This window comes from Chrysemys picta, chromosome 3, assembly GCF_011386835.1.
Source record: "Chrysemys picta bellii isolate R12L10 chromosome 3, ASM1138683v2, whole genome shotgun sequence".
NCBI classification, from domain to species: Eukaryota; Metazoa; Chordata; order Testudines; family Emydidae; genus Chrysemys; species Chrysemys picta.
In genome coordinates this window covers 144,813,403-144,831,268 of record NC_088793.1, presented here as the reverse complement: position 1 = coordinate 144,831,268, position 17,866 = coordinate 144,813,403, and the positions used below count along the sequence as shown (strand labels likewise).

At 41.2% G+C, this 17,866-nt stretch overlaps 1 protein-coding gene across 6 annotated transcripts in view; it reads left to right on the top strand.

The window, feature by feature from the left end:
• Positions 1 to 17,866, top strand: part of HEATR5B (HEAT repeat containing 5B) — an 87,226-nt gene that overhangs the window by 184 nt on the left and 69,176 nt on the right. For 3 of the 6 annotated variants that reach the window (XM_005296259.5, XM_005296258.5, XM_065590528.1), the window contains exons 2-7: positions 3,300 to 3,468; positions 4,489 to 4,700; positions 6,545 to 6,653; positions 9,516 to 9,665; positions 11,747 to 11,918; positions 14,017 to 14,174. In XM_005296259.5, coding sequence (XP_005296316.2) covers positions 3,343 to 3,468; positions 4,489 to 4,700; positions 6,545 to 6,653; positions 9,516 to 9,665; positions 11,747 to 11,918; positions 14,017 to 14,174 — 927 coding nt within the window. In that variant the 5' untranslated portion in view covers positions 3,300 to 3,342. Of the gene's footprint in view, positions 1 to 276; positions 506 to 1,029; positions 1,390 to 3,299; positions 3,469 to 4,488; positions 4,701 to 6,544; positions 6,654 to 9,515; positions 9,666 to 11,746; positions 11,919 to 14,016; positions 14,175 to 17,866 lie in introns of those variants that run through there. The other 3 variants (XM_065590531.1, XM_065590530.1, XM_065590529.1) reach the window with 3 other exon arrangements.

Genomic DNA, 17,866 nt, shown 5'->3' with positions numbered 1-17,866 from the left:
GGAGGAGCGGCCGGGGGGCGGTGGGTGCCTGGTGCCCGCGGTCCGGGGGCAGGAAGACGCTGCTGGGAAGAGGGTAGCGGACAGGGTCGCCCACTCCCGGCGGCCATAAATCCTGCCTCGAGCCCCGGAGAGCCTAAGGCGGGCCTGGCTGGTGCCAATGACAGATGCGGGGCGCGTTTGCGAGCTTGGCCCTGCGTGCGGGGCTCGCCGAGAGCCTGGCCCGGTGGCAGGGCTCCAGCAGCGGCTGGCGATGAAACTCACCAGACCTGGTAGCACCGGAGATGGCGCTTCCCAATGGGTGAAGTGGCCCTGCAGAGGTGGCATATGGTGCCACGGGGCTGGCACCTGATAGCGCAGGGATGACGGACCTGGAGTGTAGCATGGCTCTGCGGCAATGTTGTGGGGCCTGTGTGTGTTGTATCCTAGGATTTGTGATTTCCAGGGCTTGTACCTCCATATTCAGGATGAAGGCTGCTGCATCATACCACTCCATAAGCAACAGTTGGTTTGTTGAATGAACTGACCACCTGTATTAATAAGGACAGGGGATATGTGTTTATATATTTAATGGTATGGAGCACCATGTTGGGACTAAACAATAATAAACAAGATTTACTCCTGTATACCTGGGTGTTTCTGTGGCCCCTATCTCTGTAGTATCTGAGGGCCCAGATGTTAATTAATTTATCCTCATACCACCCCTGTAAGGAAGTATTATACTTATTTTACAGATGGGGAACCCAAGGCATAGGCAGAGTAAGTGACTTGTTTAAGGGTCACTCAACAAGTTAGTGGCAGAGCTGGGAATAGAATTTGGATGTCCTTATTCCATCTCCACTGTTCTAAAACTACCAGACAACTCCCACTTTCAACTATATACTGGTCTCAAATAATGCATATACATTCAGAATGCTGCTGCAAAGATCATTTTCTTAGCCTGTTACTTTGACCATGTCACCCCTCTCTTTCTCCCACTGGCTCCCCCTTCTCTGTCACATCCAACATAAACTGTTTGTCTTCCCTTTCAAGGCTAGCTGCAGTAATTCCCCACCCTACCTATCATCTCTCATTTGCTGTTGAGCTACCGGTGCTCATTTCCGATCAGCCATGGTGCCAGCCTCCATTGCCTGCTTGCTTGTTTGAAAACTTAACACCTTCATTGTTCCTCCTCTGCTGCCCCTCATGCTTGGGAGGAGCACCGTATGAACATTCACAAAGCTACCTCATTATTCACCTTGACATCCCTCCACAAGAGTCTCTTCTGCCATGATGCCTACAACAAAGCTTGACAAAAAGTAATTGTCACAGGGGAATCATCATAGAATGGGAGTTCTTCAGGCATCAGTACTAGGGCTGATGCTATTCATTATTTTTATCAATGATTTAGAAGTAAGTATAAAGTCAGTTAGGATAAAATTAGCAGATGATACAAAGTTTGGGAGAATAGTAAATAACAATGAGGACAGGGCAATCATACAGTGTGATCTGAATTGTTTGATAAATGGGGCCCAGTCAAACAGAACACATTTTAATATAGTCAAATGAAAACTCATATACCTACAAAATGAGGGACTGTATCCTGGAAAGAAGTAACTCTGAAAAGAATTTAGTGGTCGTATTGGACAAACAATTCAACATGAGTTCCTTGTGCAATGCTGTGGCAAAAAGGGATAATGTGATCTTTGGATGTGTCAACTGAGGGTAGTGAGTAGGGGTAGGAAACTGATTTTACCTCTGTGTACACTGCACACAGTTCTTGTGTCCACATTTTAAAAAAGGATATTGAAAAATTGGAGAGAATGCAGAGAAGAGCCACAAAAATGATTGCAGGTCTGGAGAAAATGCCTATTTAGCTTATCAAAAAAGAATCAAGAGGTAACTTGATTATGGTGGATAGGTACCAACACAGAGAGAAAATACCAGATATTAAAGGGCTCTTTAATTTAGCAGTGAAAGGCATAACAAGAACCACAGCCAGAAACTGTAGCCAAACAATTTCAAATGAGAAATAAGACAGAGATTTTTAACAGTGAGGATGATTAACTGTTGGATCAAGACTACATGCCTTTCTGAAAGATATATTTTTGTCAGACACAAGTTATTGGACTCAATAGAGGAGTAACTGGATGAAATTCTATGGTCTGTGACATAGAGATCAGATTAGATGATCTAATGGTCCCTTCTGGCCTTAAAATCTATGAAACAAATCAGAAATAATGTGATGAGAATCCTGATTTACACATTTTAATAGGATTAATGCACATTTCTTCCATTTAATTTCCCTGCTTTTTATCTTTAAGGACAAAAAAGGAGAAGGGAATAGGAGAAATAGAAAAGTAGGAAAAAAGTAAAAAGTATAGGGCCTGCAGAGTATTTCTCTCTGGGTTTGTAAATTGCCTGGTATGTGGATGAAGTTACACTTGGTGAAATGCATGTTTCATACAACTATATTGCTCTAGTTCTATGAAACACAATTTATGGAGTATGTACTTTGTGCAGGAGATCCCTTCAACTGAAGGGGTAAGGGTATCCTGGATCTCCTCACAAATCAAAGAGAAGCTCCCCAGACTCCTTTACACAAGGTCCATGGAGTATTCTTCTACATGGTATCCACTACCTTGGAGAGGTTAAAGGGATAAGTAAGATCTTGGAGGGGAAGGGAAGGGAAGTAGTCTCTCCTGACTGGTAACTTTCTTTTTTGCTCTTTACTACTTTTTTACAGGGACCTCAACATTATTCTTTGCCAGGCAGAAAAAACTCTGAAATTCTGAAGCTGCCTGTACTTTGTTTTTGACATTTAAGGTCCCTATACCTCAAATACATATGCATGTGCTTAATCTTAAGCATGTGACTAGTCCCATTAGGTATGTCTACAGAGCCTGTGCTAATGAGCCTTGCAGCCTGGGTTGGCAGACTTGGGCTTGCACTAGACAGTTCTTTGAAGTTGTGGCTCGGGCTGGAACTCCGGCTCTGGAGCTCATCCCCCTTCCTAGGCTTCAGACCTTGAGCACCAGCCCAAGCTGCAAGTTCGAAGAGTTCACACCGATTTTTAGAGCTCTAGCATGAGCCCTGCAAGCCCAATTCTGTTAACCCAGGTTGAGAAGCTCACTCTTTCAGGCTGTATAGATGTACCCATTGACTTCTCTGAGACTACTTAACTAAAACAAGCATAAATGTATACAGGATTGTAGTCTGTATTTAAAACGCAGTTCTGCTCTGAAAACTGTAATTTGCATTAAATAAAAAATATTGTAGCAAAGCTTTTTATTGCTTTACATTGTACATTAACTGTATTTTAGAGACAACACCGGAGTCTACAGTGAAGTCAGCGTTTAAATAAGGATGGAGCTGGCTCATAGTTTGTTGCTAAATGAAGAAGCTTTGGCTCAAATCACAGAAGCAAAGAGGCCGGTCTTCATTTTTGAGTGGTTGCGATTTCTGGATAAAGTGCTTGTAGCTGCCAACAAGGTAACTTTATTTCTCCCTCTTCATTTCTCTTTCTAAAAATGTCATGTTAATTTCATACTCATGAAAAGGTACCAGATGGACATCCATAACAGTGGCAGTAGGATCTGGGAGCCAACCTTCAGAGTGACTGTAAGTAGGAAGTAGGCCCCTGTGTAAATCACGATTTCATGTAGTGTACTGAAATCATGAAAATGCCTCCAACAGTGATCTTTTTTTAAAAAAGGTAAAAGGAAAACTGTCTACAAGAAAGTCTGTAATACTAAAAAAAAAAAATTACCTTAGCTAGTCAATTTCAAGGACTGGATGACTTTTTTCCAAATCGTGTTAGTCAATTTCAAAGATGGAATGACACCTTGGTATTGACTGACATTACTTGTGAAATTCATTCTGTTCTTGAAATTGACTAATGTTACTTGTAAAACTAATTCCATGCAAACTTCATAAAATTCAGTAATTTGCCATTTACACTATCCTGAATTTTCTAAAACAAAATAATTTATGCTTTACACAGGGCCCTAACTAACTATAAGTGCATATATAAACTTTCAACTGTATCTTGTAGTTTTGTAAATACCTGTGCTTATTAATTTACTTGTTGTTGCTTGTGCTCAGTCTGAAATTATAGATTTACAAACTAGAATACTTAGTAGGATCTACAGTTCTTCAGTAATATGTATACCTTGGAAAGTTTAGCTCGACTCTTCAAGTGCGGGACCTTTTAATGATGAGGAAAAAGATGTGAAAAATGGCAAAGGAGGACAGTCCTGGGAGCTTAAAGGACCCTCTGTGAAGTAATATTGTATTAATAAATTATATATGATAGAAACAGTAAGAACTCAGCAATAGCAACCATTTGTATATTTCCATTTAGCATTTGTATGTGCAGGTGTTGAGTATAGTATAGAGTATTTTAGATTGAAACATAAAACATCTCCCTCAAGGTTTGTGGAAACTGGTAGAAATGTTGAATTACATATGAATGGAAAGACTATAATAACATAAATTTTGTTCCTTTAACAGACAGATGTCAAGGAAAAACAAAAGAAGCTTGTGGAACAGCTAACTGGCCTCATCAGCAGTTCCCCTGGGCCACCCACACGTAAATTACTCGCAAAAAATCTTGCGGCTCTTTATAGCATTGGCGATACATTTACTGTCTTTCAGACACTTGATAAGTGTAATGACATTATCAAGAATAAAGATGATACTGCTGCCTATTTACCGACCAAACTGTAAGTAAAATGTTGCCTTAAGAGGGGGAATGTTTGTTATAAATAAAGTATTTCATATCTCTACATTAATCTTTATTTGTGTATCATATACATATGTATATATAATATAAAAATAAATGAGACATAACAAGAGCAGGATTGGGAGTGTGGAGGGAAGGATTTAGAGCTAACAGATTCATGTGGTTGTCTGGAGTTGAAGAGTCTTTCTTCCAGGTAAGGAAATGTCTTCTACTCTGGGCTAATTTTTACGTTTATGTCATCCAGAGGAAAGCTAATGCCTGACAGAATAACAAATGGACAAATTCCTCTACTTGGAATTTGTCAAATATTTACAGGCACATTCTGATTCCCAAATTAAAAGGTGCAAGGAACCTTGCAGGCTAAACCCTAACATGGACTTTATATTTCAAGAGATAATTGTTAATGTTAGGTACTCTTCAAAAAGAGTGTTCACTGTTTGTTTGTATTCATCTACTGTACAGTGTGTGTCTCTTGAATAAATAATCTCTGTGCTCTGTGTGTGTTTAGCTTCAGCTCACATTTCAGGTATCCTAGCACAGTGTCTCTCAACCTTTTTGATAACAGCGACTGGCTTGCTGCCTTCCTAAACTGTGTCAGGGAGATCTCGGGGACCGCCGCTGGTCCAAGGACTGGTCGTTGAGAAACACTGTCCTAGCAGTCTCACTGGTAGGAAATACTAGTTAAGGTTGTAAAACCATTTTTGTTATAACCCTTTGTTTTTACATACTCAACTATCTGAAATATTGATCCTTTGAGCTGAAACTCTCCTTGCTTGATTTATGCCTTTTTTATGAGAAATGTTGAGCAGAACAGTTTTTATTATGAATTCCCAAACATATTACTTTCCCCGCTTAAAGAATATCCCAGCAGCCTTTTTCCCCCATTCAGGTTATTCAAAAACAGCTGAACTTTGAAATGGCAGTCTTTTTATATAAGGTGTCCTTGGTGAGGAGTTATGTGCTTTGATAAGTTTGAAATGAACAGCTGGCTGGATAATATGCTATCAGTGATTGAAAAATTATTGTCAAGCATTCTCAGTTGTATATGTTTAAAAACTTGAAGCTAAGAAAGCCGAGTCATATCAGTTTACACATTCTCAGGAGCCTGGGAGGCACAGGAGCTGCTTTTGTCAAGCTGCTGCTGGAACTATTTATATGTCTAATTGAAACACAAAATTGCTTAAAATCCTTTCTACCTCAACTCTCCTCTTTTCCCGCTCCAAAAGAATGAAACAAAACAAACCCCCCCACTCCAACAAACCAAGTTATTCTACTACCTGAACATCAGGAAAAATGCGGGTGCAAAAAATTGACTGACCCAGTGATTTTAGCGTATCTAAATTTAACTGCATTGTACACATTTTGATTTTTTTTTATGTAAAAAAACCCAACAACAAAATGTCTATCTTTTTTCAGTTGTCGGGGCATGTATACAAAGCGTAAGGAACGTACTGCTGACCTTTAACAGTTTTCTGCTGTCTGGCTGAAGACCATTTTCTGCAACCATTTAAAGCCTTAATCCTGCAAAGATTTAATTATATGCTTAATTTTACACAGGATTAGGGCCTAAGGAAAAAATCCTGCCAATGGATCAAACCCCATATAGTTGATAACTCTATTTTCACTATCTAGGTTGAGTGAAATATAGAGTAAACAACCGACTTAACCACTGAATAATAAATAGATTTTAGTAATAAAAAATGATTAACAACATACGGTACATTTAAAAAATAAATTTCCTTATCTCCTAGTCTGATGCTTTCCATTTAAGTTGTATGTTAAACTTTGACAAAGAGGTTTCTAAGGGACATCTTGTCTTTGTAGGGCTGCAGTGGCATGTGTTGGAGCTTTTTATGAAAAAATGGGCAGGATGCTGGGCAGTTCTTTTCCAGAAACCGTTAATAATCTCTTAAAGTCTCTGAAAAGTGCAGAGGTAAGTTACAGGGGCATTTTAGGTCTACACATTTAGGGATTTTTTTAAAAGCCAAAACTATATATATATATATATATATATATATAAGTTAAAATGTCTTCATGGCTTTTCACTGAACTGGGCAAACAGATACTGTCTTTATGGTTCATATCAGTATAAAGGTATACATATAGTTGTACTATGTAAGTGGCTTAAAATTTTGGCATGTGAATATTATAGCAGTCACTTAGTTGTGATTGCAACTGTTAAAGTTGCAAAATGGTTTCAAATACTGTTATAGCCCTTGTAACAGGGTGCTGGTCCTGCGTCACATGTACATGTCCTTGCACCCTGGTTCAATGCTCAGTCCTTTAAGACTGAGGGGACTGAGTTCAGGGAGCACATGACAAGAGTTCTGTGATTCTAAGACCATGTCTACACTACAAAATTAAGTCAACCTAACTTATGTTGGCATATAGCCACCACAGTAATTACAAGTTTTGCTCCTTGTGTTGGCAGTGCATGTCCTTACCAGGAGCACTTGTACTGATTGTACTGTCAATATGGGATGGCTTCTTAAAGCCAGTAAATTGTGGGACGGCTTCTTAAAGCCAGTAACAGTTGATATAAGCAACATAGTGTCTACCTAACTACATTAACATTGATTCTACACCTTTCATGAAGGTGGAGTTATTAAGTTGATGTAGTGGGGCAATTACGTCGGTGGGAGCGAAATTTTAGTGTAGATGCTTACATAGGTCGACGTAAGTTGCCTTGCGTCGACCTAACTCTGTAGTGTAGACAGGCCTAAGTTGCAAGCAGCAGCTGCTGTAAACAGGCAGTCTACCCTACTACTGAGAGCCCAGCGTCAGGGAAGGACGTGGGAAAGGCTCTCCATAGCAGATAGGAAGGGCTATCTTCCTGGAAAAGCAGTGCCGGCTTTAGCAGGTGCAGGGCCTCACGCCAGGACGCGAATTGTCTCGCGCCCCCTCCGCCCTGGCCCCGCCCTGACTCCGCCACTCCCTGCCCATTGGATCCCTCCCCAAATCCCCGCCCTGGCCCCGCGTCTTTCCCAAGCATGCCGCATTCCTCCTTCTCATCCCTCCCTCCCAGGCTTGCGCTGATCAGCTGTATGGCAGTGCAAGCGCTGGAGGGAGGGGGGAGAAGCAGGACGTGGCTTTTTTTTCTTTTTTTTTTTTTTTTCCGCTCCACCGGCAGCCCTGGACGTTGCGGGGCCCTCTTAGGCGCGGGGCCCCATTCCGGGGAATTGGCCGAATTGGCTTAAAGCCGGCCCTGTGGAGAAGGATGTGTCCTCTCCCCTTTCCAGCTGGCAGATAGTGGAAAAGTATCTATTCTCAAGTGTTTTGTATATATTTGAACCTTTGTGTCTTCTGTTGATTAGTAAACCTGACCCTGAAGAAAGGGATTTGGACCTAAGCCTGAGTACATAGGGTTTATTTGGACTGTGCTGGCTACTGAATCTGCCCCCCCCGACAAACAGTCTTGTATTGAGTTGGACTTGCAGAAAAAAACTTTTCAACAGAGGCTATTGAGTTTGCTGTCATCTTAATATTTTTTGGGGGGTAGTGGGAGAGAAATTTGAGCTTATTTTGTTGAACTCTTTTTGACAAACACCGTTTCCTAGTCTTACAGCTATTTAGTTTTCATGAAAAACACAGAACAAAATAGACAGTCTCCGCCAGCATTCCCTCTAATTTTTCCCACCCATGTGCAGAATGAATTTTGTTATGTGCACCGATATGAAGGTGATGTGTGACACATCACAGGTTGAGGGGCGGGCTAGGAGGAGGCTGGGGGAGGTGTGCCCCTCGCCCAGCAAGTTCCCTAGGTGCCTGTGCAGCAGTAAATAGGCTGCTGCGCGGCCATGCAGCATACAGGGAACTTAGGTCCCTGCCCCAAAGAGCTTACAGTCTAAGTGGAAACATTCCATGTGCTCATTGAGGAATAGTAATTTAGCTAGACTCCAAAAAAAAAAAAATTGTTTGATTTCACAGTTGTCATAGACTGAAGTTTGTATACTGAATGTGCCAAGTACAAAATTACACATTTAAGAAAAATGCATATGTGTGCAGCTAGTTAAATGTGCATTGGCAGGTTGAAAGCTTTGTGGATGGAGCTTATGAACTATGTAAACCAAATAGTTCTAGATTCTCCCTCCCCCATTTTTTCCTTGTTAATATAGCTGAGAAATAAAATGCAAAAAATTAAACTAGAAGATTGAATCCAACATTAAGATTTCACAATTACAATAGCAACATCTACATGTGTACTATTTTCTATTCCTGTTTCATATTGAAAGCATAGATGCTGGACCTAAGGGTGCGGGGGGTGCTTCAGAACCCTTTGGCTTGAAGTGGTTTACATCATATACAGAGCTTACAATCTGATTCAGTGGTTCTCAGCACCCCCATTTTACAAAGTGTTCCAGCACCCCTGATTGAAAGTGCACTTTTATGCATATGTTTATTACTATACATATACCCAGTGCTTGAAGTAGATTGAAACAGCAGAGGGAGCTCTCGCTACACCAGCCAGGAAAGACAGGGGGTTCTTGCTATACTTTGAGCATACACATGTGCCATATGGCTTATAACAACTGAGACCATTTTACATACTTAAATGTAGCATTTGCAACTACATGAACACTACACAATAATTTCATGGTATTTGTTCAGTCTCTAGCTATCTTAAGTGGTTTTATTGAATTGATGAGTTTGTTTCATCTATGCACACCAATATATACTGCTACAAAAAGAGCAGGTGATACAACTATAATGCTGATATTTGGGGTACAAATAACTATGAAGAGCTGTTGATTGTGAATTGCTTTTTTTACCCTTTGCTTTCTTTTCACGTATGCAGTCTCAGGGCCGAAGTGAAATATTAATGAGTTTACAGAAAGTTCTAAATGGACTGGGTGGTGCAGCAGCTTCATGCCACCGTGATATTTATAAGAATGCACGATCTCTGCTGACGGATAGATCTATGGCTGTACGATGTGCAGTAGCTAAGGTAGGTAAATTTTGTATAAGGTTTAAAAATCCAATATTCTTTGTGCTCTGGATGCTAGGTTCCTTGTCGTTGGGCTTGCTGCCTGTTCTTTATTGTATAGTGTGGTATATTTCTGAAATCATAGCACTTGGTGCTATTTGAATATAAAATTGGTAGCCACAAAGTGAGTTATAGGGAAAATGGCAGTTTTTGCTTTTGAGTTTATACTGATGATTTTCAGTCTGGAGGAATAAGGACAGAGGTGAAAGTGGGCGGCGTATCAGTAAGAAGTGGCTGCCGGTACTGGCCCGTACACAGCTGACGTTAAAGCGCTGCCGTGGCAGTGTTTCAAAATCGCTGCCCCTTTGCCCTCCCCTCCCCCCTGGGCTGCTGACGGGGGGATGGAGGGGGCAAAAGGGGCAGCTGCCCCAGGGCCCAGCGACTTAAAAGGGCCCGCGGCTCCTGGCCGCTGCTGCAGTGGCTGGAGCCCCAGGCCCTTTAAATCACCACTGGAGCCCCAGGCGGCGCAGGCCAGGCAGTGTGGAAAGGCTGGCTGGGGGAGGCTGACCCGCAGCTCCGCCCCCGTACCAGTAAGTCTTTTATAGTACTTTCACCCCTGAATAAGGAGGTCGGTGTCGTGAGGAATATTTGTTCACTGTGCCATGGTGCCTTTTCTGTACTTCCATAAACTCTGATGTTTGTGTATTTATGTTAGATTGTAATTAATGTGATAAATAACAATCCACTTATTTTTTTGTTTAGTGGTAAATAATTAGTGGTGCTGGGGGAAAGCTGCCTTTTTTTGTGTGTGTGTGAATCTGTCTTTCTAAAGTTGTATCCCAGAATTATAGGAATTACACATACAGAATTGATCTCTACAGTACACTTCTTAGTGCCTTGTCCAGTCTAGCTTTAAATGTTCCAAGTAACTGGGATTCTATCTCTTCCCTTAAGAGACTATTCCACTTTTTAATAGATCAACATGTTCATTTTTTTTCCTGATAGTTCCTGAAATTCAGCTACATTTTTTAAATTGTATCTTTCTATACTTTTTGTTCCATCTTAAATTCCTGTCCTCTGATGTTTACATCCTACAAATATTTATTGATTGTTTTCAGGTCGCTCTTTTATTGTTTCTTGATCAAGATACCCTATTTATAAATAATTCTTTTAATCTTTCCTCAAAAGCTAGTCTCTCCAGTTTTAGTAATTTAAAACAAGGCACTCAAGATATATTTTCGGGAATAATTCTGCACAGACAGATAGATGAAGCAGATGATCTAGTCGGTCTTTTTTCTGCTCTCTAAATCCAAGTTGGACATAAGAAATTAAATTTCAGTTTAACTTTCGCACATTCCAACATCCAAACTTATTTACATATGTATGTTTGGAGTTCTAGATTTTACCGCAATCCTCAGACAGGAACCATTCCTACAGTTGTACAATACTTGTTAAAGCCAGATATATATCATGCAGCATATTAATTTTTCACTAGAATACTTTGTTTGACAAAATTACTCCAAATCAACAATGAAAACACACAAAAAGAACTAGTACAAGCTTTGCCCACAGACTGGTGGAGAATATGGATGAGGTGGAGAGTTACACAAATTCTCAGCAAGAAGTCAGTCTAAGATGTTAAAATCTCACTAGACTGGGGAGACTGTACACATTATGGATCTTGACATGTAGAATAGGATAATATTTCTTCCTAGAAGGCCTGAAGAGGGCCTCTGTCAGCTATGACTAGCACAGTCTGCTCAGTTTAGAGTATCAGAGGTCCTTCGACTATTGGATCTGTCTTCATCTCTTAGGTGTCCCTTACAGTCTTGTACACAAAGGAGGCTGAAAGTGTGATTTACTTCAGATATTTCAAGGCTAGTTGAGTATATTAAAACAAAAGAGGTGCATAGTCCCATGTTTTTTCTTCAGTGGTTATTCTAGCCAAGTTATCTGGGCTTTAATGAGAGAGACAAAAACAAAAAGCCAATCCGAAGGGGTCCATATTAACATGTCTGCCAAATAAACCTAATGCATAGGCTTAATGACAGAAGGGAAAAAGTAGGTTGTAGTAGTATTCAATAATTCTTATTTTCCGACAGTGCCTACTGGAACTACAAAATGAAGCTGTATTTATGTGGACTGCTGAGCTAGAAAATGTAGCAACACTCTGCTTTAAAGCTCTGGAAAACTCAAATTATGGTGTACGAGTTGCAGTGTCGAAGCTTTTGGGGACAGTCATGGCTACAGCGTTGATACCAAAACAAGCAACAGGTATTGCATTATATGACCACATGGCATGGTGTGTTATTGTTTCAGTTCATGGAAGGTTTTTTTTTTTGGAAGACTTAAATTTTAAAATGAATAAACTAAAATGAGTGAAGTCTGTGGATTTCCTATTAAATTCCCATAAGGAGATAAAGGCAATAGTTTAGTTTTAACTTACAAAAAGGTAATTCACCTGGCATAAAACATGAAAACAAAACTGTGAACAAAAGCACAGTAGCTAAGATCTCAGCTATGATTCCTCAAGACTAGTGTTGTACATATAGATCTCCAACTTGTTCCCACCCATCAGTAGGGCTCCGTATCTGTCACGGAGGTTGCAGAAATCATGGATTCCATGATTTTCCGTGACCTCTGTGACTTCTTCAGGGGCCAGTGTGGCTGACCCCACAGTCGCCCAAGCAGCTGGCTCCGGGGGCAGCTGCTCAGGTGGCCCCCATGACAGCTACATAAGCCGCTGCTGGAGTGGCCCCGGGGACAGCCACACCAGCAGCTGCTCCGGTGGCGCCCAGCAGTGGTCCCGGGGTGGCCGGAGCAGCTGCAGTCTGCGGCCCCAGGCAGTGGTCCCCGGGCAGCCGGCTGGAGCAGCCGTGGTCTGCGGCTCCTGGCATCTGGTGCCGCTGGCCCTGGATGGCTCCCCAGCAGCGTCCTGGTCTCCCCCCATCAGCCGCGGCCTTCCAGCCCCAACCTCCCCCCACCCCAAGATTTAATCACAAGTATTTTTAGTTAACGTCATGGACAGGTCATGGGCCGTGAATTTTTGTTTATTGCCCATGACGTTTACTAAAAATACCCATGACTAAATCATAACCTTACCCATCACAACTTTAGTCTGATCCACCTTGTAAAATGTGTAGTTGCTGGAATACCCCCCTATGTCATTCTCTGCCCCTTGTAGACAGATATTGTGGTAAATATGTAGAAGAGTAAATATCTAGTTTAACAATCTCAGAATAATGGGACCTAAAATACTCTTTTTTTGTTACCTTTTAAAAAAAAAAAAAAAAAAAAAGCTTGAAATTGCACATTCAAACCCTGTCTATGGTCTCATTGATTGGCTCCATCATTCTCAAAGGGGCATAGTTCCACACCCATAGCACTCATGGAAGATGTAATGTAGGCAAGGGTCAGACTGGCTTAGGCATTTTTGCGGTTGTGTGATCTAACCATGGCAGTCAAAACACCTGAGCCTTGTCTATGTTAAATCCTCCACTGGTACTACCACAGGTGGAGTCCATCCGTTTGGAAATTATGGGTCCAAAAAATTCCTAGTGTAGACAAGACTTGAGAACCAGATTCTGATCTCTCAGATGTGCACTAGTATATTGCCTTATGTAAGAAAAAGCTATTATTGTGCATGCATGTGAAAGGACAGTCATGAGTAATTTAAAATGTGTGGATTTATAGTGATGCATCTCTCTCGATATTGAAGGTTGGAATTAGGTCCGTATATCTTATTTTATTTTCTCTTACTTACTTCCTCAACCCCCACCATCACCACACATATAAACCTGAAACATAAACCTTTTCAAAGGGGGGAGGATTCTATTATTTTAAAAATAAGGCTTTATTTATGAACTTATGTAATATGGCTGAGAAGTACTGAGTGAGGCATCCTCTGCAGCATATCAGGTTTGTTCCTTCAATGTAGCCACAGGGAATTCCTGGGGAGAAATGCAGAGGGCTTCTTTTTCCCCCAAACCATGTTACCATGGGCAACTAAGAGGCTAGACTTGGCCATCTCCCTTCATTTCAACTCCCTTCAAGAATTTGCACATCTGGGTGTAGACCTGTGGTTCTGTACATGAATGCTGGCAGCAGTAGTTTGAGACATATCTGAATGGTTTGATCCTTGTAGTTTGTTTTTGCTTTTGCTATGGCAGCAGTGTGAGCGTCATGGTGAAGAGCACAGGTGGGAGTCTTCCACTGAGAATTCAAAATAATAAAAATGCAGAAAAAATAAGGATTAAAAATGGATTCATGGTGGCAGGAATGATGTGAAAATTTAATGGTGCGTCTTAAGATGGCTAGATTGTCTTGTTTTAAAAAGTATACAATTAAATAATTACTGTTCTCTTTCCAAAAGTGATGCGTCAGAACGTGAAGCGGGCTACGCTGGAGGAAGTCCTAGAACTTATGGCCACAGGATTTCTTCGAGGAGGGTCAGGATTCCTAAAAAGTGGTGGTGAGATGTTGAAAGTAGGAGGGTCTGTCAATCGAGAAGTGCGAGTTGGTGTCACACAGGTTTGTGATAATTTTAGAAGTTTTTTCCCTCTCATGTTTTCTGAAAATATAGTAACAATATACACCGTGGAGCTGTTAGCCCTGTTTGGGGAAAAATGTGAATATATAGGTTTATTAAGTTATTGTTCTTTTATTTGTCCCAGCACAGTAGGATTGCATAAATGTATAACGAACTTTCTTAATTTGGCAATTTGTATAAACTTATTTATGAATTCAATTTGACTTTCCTGTTGTTCACCCTGAGATAGTTACATTAGTTCCATGCACTACATAAACATTGCTATTATTTTTTTAGCTAGTAGTACTGGCTGACTTTTGAGAGCTTTTTTTTTTTTTTTTTAAATTAGAGAATATGACAACCACAGATTAGAGTTTGCTATGTATACTGGATATATGAAAAATATCATCCAGTCATAGTGTGCTAAGGGTAGTCCTTAAAACCATTTGAAAAATGGATGGTTCAGAATGTAATTAAATTGTATTTCCCCTAGAGAGAACATTACTTCTGTTCTCTGTGATCTGCATTGGCTACCAATTGGCTTTCTGGGTAAAGTTTGCAGCCCTAAATCGTTTGGATCCTGGCAAGCCTGTTAGACCATCTCTCTTCCCTCATGGTACTGTAGCAACTGAGATCTGCTGAGGTACTCAAGATCCCAGTCACTTGGTTTAAAACAAATAGAGCTGGGCATCAGTATGGGTCCTCAACGCTGAAATACACTTCCTCCTGTAGTCAGCTTGCTAGAGCCGTGATCTGTTGAGGCTCAGTGCGCTACGCAAGACTCATTTGTTTTTCTCGAAGGGTCCCCTGCATATTCCAAGTCTTTGAATGCTCCGACCAGTGCAGCCGGAGTTATGGAATTCTAGCTAGCAGTTGCTATTGGAGTGTTCATGTACCTCCCTCACCCTCCCCCCGCCTCAGTGAACATTCCAGGGTGAGGGCATAAAAGGGGGGTGACTCTCCAGCTGCTTCAGTTCCTTCCAGCCGTCACCAGCTGAACAGATTAGGAACTGTTCCAGGGTGTTCCTAGATCTGTAGCTAGTTTGATCTAGTTAGTTCATAGTTAGGTAGTTAGTCCAGTAGTTAATAGTTTTGGTATTAGTATTATAGAGTAAGTTAGTTATAAGTTTTTTGGTGCAAAGGTGGTGGAACCAAAGACTAAAACCCCCAGATTTAAAATGTGCATATCATGTCTGGCTGTGTGTCCGGCATCTGATGCACATGCCAGATGCCTGGCATGTTGGAATGAGGGACGCTCCCTGTTGGAATGCTTGATTTGCTCAACCTTTTGCAACGTGAGCGAAAAAGAGAGAGTCAGAACAGCCTTCAAGCAATTTTACTGCGAGAAGCTGTCAGCAAAACCATCCGAAACCAGGCAAATGCAAGGTTCATCACAGAAACCAGTTTAGGCCTTGAGCGAATCTGCAAGGAAGAAAGATAAAGCTGCCTCCTCAGTACTCAGCACTAACGGATCCGGAAATAGGAAGGGTCTGAAGAGGAAAGTCTCTCCTACTGTGGTGTTAGCCTCTGTTTCCAGAGCCAATCCACAAGAAAAAGACTGACATTAGGGGGCGCATGAATGCTCTATCCTCATTGGCGCCAGCCTGTTTGAAAAGAGCCAGTCTGCGAGAGGGTCTTCAGGGAACCTACTGGGTATACAGATTCTTGAGGTAGAATCAGGAGATGTTCTTCTTCTTCCGATCCAATTCTGTTGGATCCAAATGAGCCGGATCCAAAAATTAAAGCTAAGGAAGGAGTGGTTTGGGGGAAAGATTAAGGATCTGATAACTGAATTGACACAGCATCACAACGCCAGGTACATAGTTTGGGTCCATCTCTGACTCCGTCAGTGATTAACGCTTGTGTTGCAATTGAGCAGGACCTGGACATTTTCTTGGCACCAATTCAAATGGATGTTTCCCCAGGGAAGAGATGGAGAGTTGAAGAAGTCACGATTTCTCCATTGCTCCTGCCCACCTGAGGCTCCTTCTGTGCGAAAAGGCTGAACAATTGTACCAGTTCCCTCAGGAAGGTCTTGCTTTGTTCCATTCTCATTCCTTTTCTAATTTGTTAGTAGTAGAGGCTGCACTACTGATGTCGAAGGGTACACAAGTTCACCCTGTTGATAAAGAAGGGAAAAGACTGGATGTGTTTGGGAGGACAATATTTTCTTAAGCTCCTTTAGGTTTGTGAATAGTAAATTATGAAGCTGTCATGGCTAGGTATCAATATCATTTATGGGGAAACTTTGTGACATTCCTGAATGCACTACTGGAGGAGCATAAAAGATTAATAAATGCTTTTTTAGTAGAAGGGCAACATGTGGCTAAATATCCATTGAGAGCAGCATTTGACTCTTTAGATGCATCAGCTAGAGCAATGGCTTCAGCTGTTGCATTAAGAAAACATGCTTGGGGAAGATCAGTGTGTCTTTCTCAGAAGACAAGGATGAGATTTGAGCATCTTCCCTTTGAAGATGGCTTGCTTAGTGCACAGTCAGATGACTTGCTAGGGAAAAGGAAGAACGACAGATCTACAGTTAGACCTTTGGAGTTTGATACAGCAACAGGATCATCTGCAGTTCCATTTTTCCTATACCGGAGACAATATCCACTTTCTTTGTCATTGGTTCCATATTCCTAACAGAGGAAGAGTTATTATTACCAACCTCAACATCATTCCTCTCAACAACAACAGCAAAACAAAAAGAGGTCATTTAAGCATCACAATAAGAAAGGTAATCTTCAACATTGTTGTCTTCTGCAGTTCCTCCAAGATCACAAAGTTGGCAGAAAGTCACAGCTACAAGTCAGCCTCGTTAGATTCTTTTTTCCCCCATGTTAAGTTCTCCTCACACCTTCTATGGGTCATCTTGATTATCACTTCAAAGTTTTTTCTTCTGCTGCTACTGATAGCTCATCTCAATTGATTGGCCTCTTACAATTGGTATGCGTACTTCCACCTTTTCATGTTCTCTGTATGTATAAATATCTTCTTTCTGTGTGTTCCATTCTATTCATCCGAAGAAGTGAGCTGTAGCCCACGAAAGCTTATGCTGAAATAAATTTGTTAGTCTCTAAGGTGCCACAAGTACTCCTGTTCTTTTTGTTAGATTCTGTTATCCTCTGTTTGGGGAGCCACCTGTCCCGTTTTTACCAGCAGTGGGAATTAATAACATTGGGAGCTGGATTCTAGAGTTTTTGAATGTGGTTATTTGGTACAGTTCAAATCCCTTTTTTTCACCAACCCCTCTCTCCTGTTCTATCCTCAATGAAGGACCTCGTTCATTTGGCTTTGCTCAGAGAGGATGAGTCTATTAAAGAGTCTAGTTTCTGCATGTTATCTCTAACTTCTATAATCTCTTCTCTGTGCCTTCAGGAGTGGTTTGCAGCTCTGGATTTAAGATGTGCATTTCCACATTTCAGTATGGCCATCTCACTGGAAATATCTGTGTTTCATTGTAGGAGAGGAGTATTTTCGTATAAGGTCCTCCCTTTCGGTTTTTCTATAGCCCGAGAGTGTTCAAAAATGTCACTGTTGTAGCAGCATAGCTGAGAAAGCAGGGGATTTATGTATATCCCTTAACTTAACGACTGGTTAATAAAATTTTGTTGAAGGAAGAGACCCTGTTTCATGTAAATTCCAGTCTGGAATTGTGTATAAATTGGGGAAAAATCACTCCTAAATCCAACTG